The sequence below is a fragment of the Phocoena phocoena genome, chromosome 19, assembly GCF_963924675.1.
Source record: "Phocoena phocoena chromosome 19, mPhoPho1.1, whole genome shotgun sequence".
Lineage (NCBI taxonomy): Eukaryota > Metazoa > Chordata > Mammalia > Artiodactyla > Phocoenidae > Phocoena > Phocoena phocoena.
Window position 1 is genome coordinate 20,051,503 of NC_089237.1, and position 13,056 is coordinate 20,064,558.

Sequence of the window (13,056 nt, forward strand, 5' to 3'; positions counted from 1 at the left end):
CATTACTATGACCACTTTGTCCATTGAGGAAGAGAAGAAGACAAACAGTCAGAACCCCTTACGTGTGTTCATCATTTCACCATTTACAAAGCCCTTTCACATGTGTTATCCAATTTGAGCCCCTCACCCCCAAACCCTGAGAGAGACAGAACAGACTTCACAATCCCCATTTTGCAGCGGAAAAAGTTCAAGGTTAGGGAGGTGAAATGAACTCCGCCCCCCGAGTCTTACAGCTGGTCTCACTCAAGCCCAAGTCTTCTCATTCCCGGCCCGTTGCCCTTTACCTGCACCGAATTGCTAAGGACTTTGCTGGATAAAACTTCCTGTTCAGACCTGCTCTCCAAGGCTGGCGTGAGGTAGTTGAGACGGATTTTGCAGGGCCCGGGAATCTCCTCGAGGATAATCTTTCTGGTGTTTCCTCCCACCCTGCAATGCCCTCCCCACCCAACCACACTGCAGGCTGAGCTTCTGGCCTTTGGTTATCTCCTGGCCTTCCTCAGCGGAGGCACCCCCTTTAGGCTAGTTTTTGTACCCAAATCTCCCTTATCTCCCTCACCCCTTCTCCCACCCCTGGTTTTCGGACATCCTAAACATGTGCCTTGATCATTCCCATTGGCTCCAAGGCCCTCCACCACGATCCCTCTACCCCCATTAGCTCTCTCTGATCCTGAGGGTGGAGGACTGTGTCTACTCACCAGCAGGGTCACGTGTCACCTCCGTTTCTCTCCACTAGTCTCATTCCCTTTTCTAGAAAGAAGAAACTCTTTCACTTGCTTGACTTAGCATTGCCTCTTTTCTTTCCGCTGCCCCACACCCCAACCCTGGAAGCCTCTTTCACCTGCTTTGAAACTCACCTTAATGACCACAGATCCCACGGGGATGCTGCAGGGCCACCACCCTGTGGACTCCAAAGCAGCAAGAACCAGTATCAAAGTAGCTCATTACCAGGTTTGGTTGAAGAAAAGATTCTTAGAGGGATTAGGATTCTAATGAGATCAGTCCTCTCTGAGTCACCTAGAGAGTGGAATCACGAACAAATCTCCTTTGGGGGACAGGGAGATAATCTGAAATGGCCTCATCCCTCACCTCCTGGCTGAGAATCACGAACTGGGTTGAAATGGCCTGCCTGGAGTTTGGGGCAGGGATGGGTGTGGGAAAAGTGGGATGGGGGGAAGGAAGGAATTACTTTTCTTCAGAGGGGAGGTGAAGGGCTCAATTATATTACTTTGCATTAGAGCTGATCCACAAGGCTGTCTGCTCAGCAAGACTGAGAGCATGTCATCTTCCTCTCCCACACCAGCATCCCCCTTCCCCGCCCCCCAGCCCCCAGCCCCCGTCCTGCTGTCCTGGTACTATGCCAGGCACTTGGTAGAAATTCAACAAATGATTGCTGCCCTTAATGTCATATATACAGTTTTCTAATTACATTAAATACATATTTCCAAACATCCCTCTCACACCTTTTAAATATCTCACTTCCTTATCTTGTTATTTCTCATATATTTTGGAGACACATTTTAGCCTGAGTTGTTCATAAACATATAATCTACTAAGGGAACTGTGATTCTTCTGTTTCAATTTTGTCCCATGGCCAGCAATGGAGAAGTTGCTCATTAGATGTGTTTTGAAAAAACTGAACTAAATAAAAAAGTGGATTTGATAGTCCCTTGTCTGCTCAGTTTCTCTCTGAATGAATCAAATTTGCAAGTATTTCAATTAAGAAATAAGAGAGTACATGAAGTCTACTCTTAATATGTGTGAGGCCATGGAGACCTTATAACCCCATGGTCCCATCTTCCCCACTAATTCAAGAAGCAAATTGACTCAAGTCTATTGATAGTCTGAAAACATTGCAAGAAAGAAGCTAGATTTACAAGGGATGGTAGCATTATGTTTACTTACCAGCCATTTCATCTGCTGTCTTGCTCCTGAATTCTTGGGCCATTCACCTTCTGCAGGGAAAAAAGGTATCTCCAGAGAAGCCGGCAGGTGACAGGTGTAACCTGTTCTTTGCTGCGTCTTCTGTGTGGTTGCCGATTGGCCGTGACCTGAAGCCGTGCTGGCCAGACTACCCTTGTTCCTTTCTTCCTCTCTCCTCCCCACACTCTTATCATTCAGGAACAGGCAGCAGTGCCCCTTTTTAACATTTTGCAGCCTGGGTGTAGACAGCAGTGCATTTCTCAGCCATGAACAAATCTCAGACTGGATTGTGGAGGTAATGCTCTGGTCTGGACATCTTGGAACAATGCCATTTCTGTCTGAGGCCTCAGAAGCTGTGGTCTCACGTCTGTAGATCTTTTCTGAGTCAATTACATCTTGCAGAACACCCCGCAGGGTGAACCACTCTTCTGTGCATCTATTCAGGGTGTTCTGGCTGCTTCTCAGCTTTCCACCCTGCAGCTTCCCTCACTTGAAGATGGGCTAGCTTCGTCTGATCAGCATGGCCTGGCGTGCTCCTGAGGATCCCTTCCAGGCTTCTTCCTTGCCTCTTCTTCGTATTATCTCTCTTATTAAACACACCTCTCCCTGTTTCCATCTCTCCCCATTTCTCTGCTCTCTCTGCATTGTATGCAAAGTCTCTTTTTGCTTTTTTGTCGACCCAATCCTTGAATCTTCTCATACTTAGAACCTAAACATTCTCCTTTGCTTAAAGCCTCCACGTTGCTACACTGGCCAATCAGTAGATAAGACCGAAGAGCTTGGAGGACGCTGCTGGTATTTAGTCTGTGCTCCCTGGGTGGGGAGGAAGGACTGCGGAAACAGCGACTTGCTGGAAAGCCAGTGCTTTGGAGCAGGCCTACAAGAGCTGGGAAGCAGGAGGCCTGTGCTGTTCCCTAGGAGCGAATGCCCATCAGTCTGATTCCCAGGGTTTTTTCCATTTGTCCCAAGCCCGGATGAGTGAGACAGGAGCTCCTAGCCTCGCGTCCTTTCTCCGGGAAGTCTCAGTGATGCCTGCCCACCTATTTCTCCCCCTTTAATTGGCTTGGAGGAAAACAAAGAGACTTTGATTTTATTATAAGTCTGGAGCTTTTGGTCTGAATGGCGTTATAATAAGCAGCGATAATGGTGTTGGAGAGGGTGGATGAAGGACCTTTCATCCAAGACTTAAACAGAGCACCACGTGAATACTATCATGAAAGCTTAATGGGGAGAAGGACTCCAATAAGTTGTCAATAAAACTGTCTATGGCAGGCAGCCAAAGCCGCAGCGGCGTTTGGGGTGCGGCTCCCCAGGGTGCAGGTGGTACCTGGTGGTGCCTATAATTATGCAACTTCTGTATGTTCAGAACTTGGGTCACCCCTTCCTCAGACCTTCTGGTGCCTTCCTTCACCTCCCAAATCAACCCTAAATGACTCCAAGCTTGCCTTGCAAAATCCCCTGCCTAAGCCGTGTCTCCTCATTTTCTCTCCAGGGCGCCCAGGTCCTTGGATTCAATGACATGACCACCACCCCGCCCCACCCCTTGGTATTTTTCAACCTTTGGTTCTTAAACCAGATTGCATGTAACACAGTAAGGCTGATGGTGGGAGTCTAGGAGAGGATACGGGGCATCTTCCTGGTGTGTCGATTATACTTGGAGGATTGGGCAAAACGTTAGAAAGTCTAACCGGGAATTTTAAAACATTTTATGTTAAAGCCAACACGATGTTTTCGTGCTTGAGGAGGCTCCTTTGGGCTACCTCCTGACTTTTCCAGTTACCGCTCACTTTGTTCTAATGCTATGGCTACCTCATTGGAAAAGCTTGGCAAGCACTGCCTTATTCCTTTCTCACACCTGCCTCCAGATACTTTCCTTAGATAGTTTCAATGCATTTGTCCGGATCTCTCAGCTTGCATTTTTTCAGCCTTCTTTCTAAATGATCTCTTCTTTCAGAATCTTCCTTGTTGTCAAACTAATTATCAAAGCCTCTAACTTTAAAATTCCTCTACAGTCCATTTAAAAACTTTTTATTTATTAAAAAAATTAGTTTTTATTGGAGTATAGTTGATATACAGTGTCGTGTTAGTTTCTGCTCTACATCAAAGTGCCTCTCATATGTATACATACACATGTATGTTATACATACACATATATCCACTCTTTTTTTACATTCTTTTCCAATTACAGTCCTTTTAAGTGATAGGCAGGTAACATTATACAAACAGCTGTCCATCCTTCTTGGCCATGGCCCAAGTCAATCCTTATCCAGCTCAAGTCTTCAAGGCTTGGGGTGCTAAATCATTGAAGGATTCTTCTCTCAAAGCAGACGGAAAGGGAGTCTACTGCTGCCCCTTAATGCAACTTGTTCCTTGATTCAATCTTGGTCCCTCCCCGGAAATGCCAGGTGTGTCAGGAGATGAGTCTGATTATGGTTTTACCAGATCACGTGACACAAAAGAATGTCATTAGATGGACTAACTCCCAATTGTCAAGGGCAGATACTTGGGCTAGACCGTGTGGCCTCTTTGAAGGTCTACTGCAGGACTCTGATTTCAGGGGTGCCTAGCCTGAAGGGGAGTCCTGACTTAACAAGAAGCCAAGTAAAAACATTATGGGACAAGGGACTCTTCTGAGGAAGACCAATAACAGATTGAAGGGAAGGGCATTTGAAAAGCAGTGAAGAAGTAAAAAGAAAAAAGACATTACATACTGCGTCCACACCCTCTGGGGATGGGGTATAAATGCTCCCCAGACGCAGGAGACTCCAAAGCTCCTTGGAGAACTTGGACTCTGTCTTCTGCCGGTCACCTCACTCCCTCCATCACCATGCCTTACAGCTGCTCCCTGCCCAGCCTGAGCTGCAGCTCCAGCTGCTTCTCCCGGCCCTGCGTGTCCCGCAGCTGCCACAGCTCCACCCTGCCCTGGTCCTGCAACATCCCCGTCAACGTGGGCAACGGCGGCTGCTTCTGTGAGGGCTCCTTCAACGGCAACGAGAAGGAGACCATGCAGTTCCTGAACGGACGGCTGGCCAGCTACCTGGAGAAGGTGCGCCAGCTGGAGCGGGACAACGCAGAGCTGGAGAGCCGCATCCGGGAGCGGAGCCAGCAACAACAAGTTGTGTGTCCCGACTACCAGTCCCGCTTCCGGACCATCGAGGAGCTCCAGCAGAAGGTGAGGGGCCTCGTTGTCATCTCTAAGCAGGGGAAGTTTGCTAGTATTCTCAATCTGTGGGAGAGAACTGTGTTTCTTGCATCTATGCCATCGTGATTCTTTCTTCCTCCTTTTATCTTCAAAATGGCTTTTTAAGCATTTTTCAAGAAGTCGATGGTTTCATATTTACTTTCAATCCTCACTTAGCAACCTCTCGTTCCCTAGATCCTTTGCACCAAGGCAGAGAACACCAGGCTGGTCGTGCAGATTGACGATGCCAAGCTGGCCGCAGATGGCTTCAGGACCAAGTGAGTGGTTCAGAATTTACACGGGTCCGCTTCTTTCGTTCAATCTCTAGTGAAAGAAAAGGGATTTCCGTAGCTTACCGAACGGCAGTTCAATCCATCAGTTGCGAAGGGTCCCGCAGAGGATTAGGGGGAACCAAGAAAGAAGCCACAAAAGTGGATGAGGACTCAAATCAATTTTTGAATCAATATTGGGTCTTGACTGAGCCTCCAGAACCCTCTGCCTCTTGGGTCTACTCATTGCCGAAAGAGGGAAGAAGAGGTGAGTGGGTTTATCCAAGGTCATTCTTGTCAGTCTTCAAGGTCTACCAGTTACTGCTCTGACCCTGTCCTCGTGCAGGTATGAGATGGAGCTGGGCTTGCGGCAGCTGGTGGAGTCGGACGTGAATGGCCTGCGTAGGATCCTGGACGAGCTGACCCTGTGCAAGTCCGACCTGGAGGTCCAGGCGGAGTCCTTGAAGGAGGAGCTGCTCTGCTTCAAGAGCAACCACGAGGAGGTGAGACCAGAAATGAGAAATGAAGAAACCCGACTCAGCTTCAGGCTGAGGGTGGCTTTAGTGATTTGGGGTGGCAGAATCAGGAATAAGAATCTTTTAAATTTCCTTCAAAAACACCAAAACTTCAGGATAAAAGAAAACATTGAGAGATGAAACCTATCCATGTTCCCAGATAAGCTGTCTTTCACTCAGAACTGGTGCCTCACTTGAGTCTCCCAGGGCACCTCCATGGGCTTGTGATTGGTTACTGAGTTGTAGGAGGAGTCCCAGCATTGCTTTTGATTGGTTACTGAGTTGCGGGAGGAGTCCCAGCATTGCTCTGATCACGCCATGCAAAGCCATTTCTCTTTCCCCTCAAAGCCAAAATATCAATCCTGGTGAACTGGAGTCTCCACTTTTTCAAAGTCTTGATGACGAATGATCTGGGGTTCCTTCTCTCTCCTGGGAGGGGCCATGCCAAGATCTTACCTGATGGCAAAAATGCTGTGATATACAATCTGAAATTATACAGCCAATTCCTTTTCTTATGAGGTCATCTGCAGACAGTCTGCAAACTGGGAAAGTTGGGCATTCATCCATCCTTGAGTGGCCCCCAAGCAAATCCTTAGGAATTTTTTTTTTTGGCAGTACACGGGCCTCTCACTGTTGTGGCCTCTCCCGTTGTGGAGCAACAGGCTCCGGACACACAGGCTCAGTGGCCATGGCTCACGGGCCCAGCCGCTCCGCGGCATGTGGGATCCTCCCGGACCGGGGCACGAACCCGCGTCCCCTGCATCGGCAGGCGGACTCTCAACCACTGCGCCACCAGGGAAGCCCGGGAATTTTTTTTGAATCCAAGTGCCATGACACAGTCATGGTGGGAAGGAGCTGAACACATGGAACGCAGACCACTTTGCCTTCTGTTGTCACAGCCGCTCCACTAAAAGTCTTTTCCGAGGAAATAGACAAACAGGACTTTGACAAGCAGTGCCATTTCTTTGGGTCCACTTTTTATTGAGGATAGTCACTCTTGCATTTTTCTACATCCACAGGAAGCCAACTCCCTGCGGAGACAGCTTGGAGACCACCTTAATGTGGAGGTGGACGCCGTCCCCACCGTGGACCTGAACAATGTGCTCAACGAGACCAGGTCTCACTATGAGGCCCTGGTGGAGAGCAACCGCAGGGACGTGCAGGAATGGTTCACCAGGCAGGTGGGCCTCTCAGCACCTGGCCGCTCAGGCCCCTCGGCCCCTCAGGGCCCTTCAGACAGGGTCTGATCCTGCCTTCTCCCCTTTGGTGTTTCAGACCGAGGAGCTGAACGGGCAGGTGGTGTCCAGCTTGGAGCAGCTGCAGTCCTACCAGGCGGAGATCACTGAGCAGAGACGCACGGTCCATGCCCTGGAGGTGGAGCTGCAGACCCAGCACAACCTGGTGGGTATTGTTCAAACTCCTGGTGAGAAGGGGAGGTCGGGGAGTCTGAGGCACCGAGCTGGCCTTTGGGCCATCCTCTCCTTAACTCTTGGAGCTTGTGACTTCTTTGCATCCTGTGGAGAAGCCCTTTCAGGAGCAGCTCTGTGACCTTCCTTACCTTCTGCACGACAGAGAGACTCTCTGGAGAACACCCTGACGGAGACGGAGGCCCGCTACAGCGCCCAGCTGGCCCAGGGGCAGTGCCTGATCAGCGACGTGGAGTCCCAGCTGGCGGAGATCAGGAGGGACCTGGAGCGGCAGAACCAGGAGTACCGGGTGCTGCTGGATGTCCGGGCCCGGCTGGAGTGTGAGATCAACACGTACCGGGGGCTGCTGGAGAGCGAGGACTCCAAGTGAGTACTCAGCTGCCGGTGTTGGGCGAAGCTATGCACATATAGGCGTACTTCTCAGTTGGACTCCAGGCAAAGATTGCATACCCTGGAGAGGAAATTATGCCTTCACACCAGACATGCTCAAACGGAGCTCAGAAAGCAATATGGCTGTCATTAAAACTCTTTGCATTCTACTCTGATGACACTGATACGTGATCAGTGATATTTCTTACATCTTAACAATACCGTAATGTGTAGAAGTTACATTTCCACATGCTACGTTATCTGCCCTGTTACCGTCAGGCAGGCAGGACCAGTATTCTCCTCATTCTATAGGTGAAGGCACTGGGGCCTGGAGAAGGTAAGTGACTTATCTAAGGTCACCGGCTAGGAATGGACGTTGCTGGGAGCTGAGACTGGAGTTTCTGAGCCTCTGTCCAGCACTTCGGACATGATATGACAGGGAGACCGTTAGCATTGAGAGTGAGCTTTGCAGCCTGTGAGCCCATGACCTTCTCTGTGACAGGTCAGGCCAAGTCCCAGAGAGCAGTCCACACTTGGGGTCTCTCTGGTGTATATTACAAGCCGCCCTCAATTCGCTTTCCATATCATTCTTTTTCTCCAGGCTGCCCTGCAACCCCTGTGCCACGACCAATGCATGTGGTAAGACCATCATGCCCTGCGACTCCAGTGCCTGCACCCCCTGTGCTCCTACTGCCCGCTTCTCGCCCTGTGTCCCCCGCCCCCACTGCGGGCCCTGCAACTCCTACACGTGCTAGAGTCCAGTGGTTGCCAGAGGAGCAAGGAGGCAGGGCCCAGTGTCCCAGAGCTTTGACCTGGCCCTGGTTCATTCCACCAAATGGGCCAGAAAACACAATTGCATGGCTGGAGCTGCCCCAGGGAGGTGGTCAAGAAACTCACCCAACCTACTCCAGATAATTCCCTGCCTACCCTTTCCTTCGTTGGAGACCGTTTCTTCTTAGCTAGCCCAGAGAGCCCTCCCGCGTGCCAGCAGCCTTCCCTTGTAACCTCCTAATAAACTTGATTTCCTTGGCAAAGCAGATGCCTTTCTCACTGGTATTCATTTGTCTCACCATGACCATCACTTGAGCACTTTATGAAAGGGCCACTTGAAAGCAGAGCCCTATAATAGCCTCACTCTTGGATATGAGAGCCTGGCAGGCAGATGGCTGGCCTGGCATCCTGACCCCACAGGTGAGGCAGGGTGGCAGGAGAGAGGGTAGGGCAGCTGCGGGGTTGCTCCATCTCCCTTTGGCCATTCCTGGATCTTCTTCCTCACCCCTCTTGACCAGGACATCTCCTAGAGACGATTTTATCCAAATCTAAAGTGAGGAGGCATGAGCTGGGGGCTGGAAAGAGGCTCTGGAAAGCTCATCTTTTCTCAGCAGGAAGTTTTAGGTCCAGCACCGTATTATCTGGGTTACTGGTCATTCAGGCAGCCTCAGGACCACGCAGCAAAGGGCCAATCTGGCTTGCGTACTGTGTCCAGGACTTCCTCCTTCCTTCTGATATCCTTCCTGGGGATCGTTATCAGCCTGGGCTACCGCTGCTCACTTCCCCTCCCTGCATCTGGGGCTCAGAGAACCCCCCAACTTTTCCTTTAATACTTCCGCCTTCCTCTATTCAATCCAACCAGTGTCTGTTGGATACCTGCTCTGTGCAGACCCTGGATGGTGGGGAGGGGAGAGGCACATAATGAAAGACACGCTGCAAGTTATTTATAATTTCTTAAAAGGGATGAAACTAGTCCCCAAGCAGGGCTATTATAAGCCTAGTCCCTGGCACTGTGAACAATCAGGCTGGTGCTGCAGGAAATCTCAGCGTGCTGAACGTGATATCAGTGTTCATCAAGAATGGGGATCCTGGGCTTCCTTGGTGGCGCAGTGGTTGGGAGTCCGCCTGCCAATGCAGGGGACGCAGGTTCGTGCTCCGGTCCGGGAAGATTCCACATGCCGTGGAGCGGCTGGGCCCGTGAGCCATGGCTGCTGGGCCTGGGCGTCCGGAGCCTGTGCTCTGCGGCGGCAGAGGCCACAGCAGTGAGAGGCCTGCGTACCGCAAAAAAAAAAAAAAAGAATGGGTATCTTTCTTTAACTCTACTGAAGAGCTTCCAGAAAGGAGCACAGTCTTGCCAACACCCTGATTTTTAAAAATTTGAGTGAAATATATATAACATAAATTTACCATTTTATCCATTTTTAGTGTACAATTCAGTAGCATGAAGTATATTCACATTGTGGTGCAACCATCGCTTCTACCCATCTCTAGAACTTTCTCATCATCTCAAACGGAAACTCTGGACTCATTAAACAATAACTTCCCAACCCCCCCTGCCCTGAGCCCCTGGTGACCTCTATTCTATTTTCTGTCTATATGAATTTGACTGTTCTGGGTACCTTGTATAAAGAAATGGAATTGTATGTTATTTGTCCTTTAGGGTCTGGCTTTTTTCATTGTATAACGTTTTCCAGGTTCATCCATGTTGTAGCATGTATCAGAATTTAGTTCTTTTAAAGATTTAATAATATTCCATTGTATGTATATAATGCATTTTGTTTGTCCATTCATCATTGATGGGTATTTCGGGTTGTCTCCACCTTTTGGTTATTGTGACATGCTGCTACCAACATGGGTGTACATACATCTTCCGTTCAAATCCCTGCTTTCAATTTGTGTGTGTGTGTGTGTGTTTATGTACCTAGATGTGGAATTACTGAATCATATGGTAATTCTATGTTTAATTTTTTTGAGTAACCTCCATACTGTTTTCCACTGTGGCTGAACCATTTAACATTCCCACAAGCAATGTTCAAGGATTGCAATCTCTCCCTAATACTCATTTTCTGGTTTTTATTCTTTAAGTTGTAGGAGTTCTTTATAAATTCTGGATATTAATCCCTTATTAGGTATATGATTTGAAAATATTCTCGCATTCTGTGGGTTGCCTTTTCACTCTTTTCCTTTTGTTATCTGTGCTTTTGGTGGCATCACCAAGAAATCAGTGCCAAATGCAATGTCACGAAGATTTTCTCCTATGTTTTCTTCTAAGAGTTTTATCATTTTAGCTCTGATGTTTAGGTCTATGATCCATTTTGCAGAAAACATCACTGAGATTTTTATAGAGATTGCATTGAATCTGTAGATTGCTTTGAGCAATATTGTTACCATAACAACATTAAATCTTCCAATCCATAAACATGGGATATCTTTCCATTTACATATGTCTTCCTTAGTTTCTTTTGGAAATGTTTTGCAGTTTTTCAGTGTACAAGTCTTTTGCCTCCTTGGTTATGTTTATTCCTAAGTTTTTTATTCCTTTTGATGCTGTTGTAAATATAATTTTCCTTCTAATTTCTTTTTCAGATCGTCCATTGCTAGTGCATAGAAATGCAACTCCATACCTTGATTTTAACCCAGTGAGAGTAAATCCTTGATTTTAGAACTCTGTCAGACTTCTGACTTATAGAAATTTACAATAATACATTTTTGTTTTACGCCACTAAATTTGAGGTCATTTGTGACAGCAGGAATGGGAAACTAATATAGCTCACATCTACTGAACTCAACTATGGTTTAAGCAAAATACTAGGAGCTTATCTTAATTAATCTTACTAACAATGCTGCAAATTAAATCCATTTTACAGATGAGTAAACCGAGCCTTAGAAACATTCTTGAAATCATAGTTGGTTATTAGCAATTATGGGATTTGAACCATGTTCTCTCTATAGTTATACATAAGATATCACTATAAAGTATGGAGAATAATTTTAAAAATTGGAGCAGAATGATACAATGACATGCTTCAAAGTTGTCTTCTACACACAGATTCCAGCTAATTTTTGGGAAATCTCTTTAGGACTTGGTTTTCCAGTCAATTATGAGTTGTAGTCATATAGAAGTGTTTTTTTTTTGTTTGTTTCTTTAACATCTTTATTAGAGTATAATTGCTTTACAAAGTGTGTTAGTTTCTACTTTATACCAAAGTGAATCAGCTATACAAATACATATATCCCCATATCTCCTCCCTCTTGTGTCTCCCTCCAACCCTCCCTATCCTACCCCTCTTGGTGGTCACAAAGCACCAAGCTGGTCTCCCTGTGCTATGCAGCTGCTTCCCACTAGCTATCTATTTTACATTTGGTAGTGTATATATAAGTCCATGCCACTCTCTCACTTCGTCCCAGCTTACCCTTCCCCCTCCCTGTGTCCTCAAGTCCATTTTCTACGTCTGCGTCTTTATTCCTGTCCTGCCCTTAGGTTCTTCAGAACCTTTTTTTTTTTTTCAGATTCCATATATATGTGTTAGCATATGGTATTTGTTTTTCTCTTTCTGACTTACTTCACTCTGTATGACAGACTCTAGGTCCATCCACCTCACTACAAATAACTCAATTTCATCTCTTTTTATGGCTGAGTGATATTCCATTGTATATATGTGCCACATCTTCTTTATCCATTCATCTGTCGATGGACACTTAGGTTGCTTCCATGTCCTGGCTATTGTAAATAGTGCTGCAATGAACATTGTGGTACATGACTCTTTTTGAATTATGGTATTCTCAGGGTATATGCCCAGTAGTGGGATTGCTGGGTCATATGGTTGTTATATTTTTAGTTTTTTGAGGAACCTCCATACTGTTCTCCATAGTAGCTATATCAACTTACATTCTCACCAACAGTGCAAGAGGGTTCCCTTTTCTCCACACCCTCTCCAGCATTTATTGTTTGCAAATTTTTTTGGTGATGGCCATTCTGACTGGTGTGAGGTGATACCTCATTGTAGTTTTGATTTGCATTTCTCTAATAATTAGTGATGTTGAGCATCCTTTCATGTATTTGTTGACAATCTGTATGTCTTCTTTGGAGAAATGTCTATTTAGGTCTTCTGTCCATTTTTGGATTAGGTTGTTAGTTGTTTTGGTATTGAGCTGCATGAGCTGCTTGTAAATTTTGGAGATTAATACTTTGTCAGTTGCTTTGTTTGCAAATATTTTCTCCCATTCTGAGGGTTGTCTTTTCGTCTTGTTTATGGTTTCCTTTGCTGTGCAAAAGCTTTAAAGTTTCATTAGGTTCCATTTGTTTATTTTTGTTTTTATTTCCATTTCTCTAGGAGGTGGATCAAAAAGGATCTTGCTGTGATTTATGTCATAGAGTGTTCTGCCTATGTTTTCCTCTAAGAGTTTGATAGTGTCTGGCCTTACATTTAGGTCTTTAATCCATTTTGAATTTATTTTTGTGTATGGTGTTAGGGAGTGTTCTAATTCCATTCTTTTACATGTAGCTGTCCAGTTTTCCCAGCACCACTTATTGAAGAGACTATCTTTTCTCCAGTGGATATTCTTACCTCTTTTATCAAAAATATGGTGACCATAGGTGCATG

General features: G+C 46.6%; 1 protein-coding gene across 1 annotated transcript; it reads left to right on the plus strand.

Moving 5' to 3' along the window:
• The first annotated feature begins 4,694 nt into the window (after window positions 1-4,694).
• On the plus strand, window positions 4,695-8,718 carry LOC136138739 (keratin, type I cuticular Ha1-like). Its single transcript, XM_065897565.1, has 7 exons — window positions 4,695-5,092; window positions 5,297-5,379; window positions 5,717-5,873; window positions 6,905-7,066; window positions 7,161-7,286; window positions 7,458-7,678; window positions 8,283-8,718. Exons 1-7 carry the CDS (start codon window positions 4,748-4,750, stop codon window positions 8,434-8,436), a joined length of 1,248 nt encoding a protein of 415 aa, XP_065753637.1. The 5' UTR covers window positions 4,695-4,747; the 3' UTR covers window positions 8,437-8,718.
• The last annotated feature ends 4,338 nt before the right edge of the window (window positions 8,719-13,056 follow it).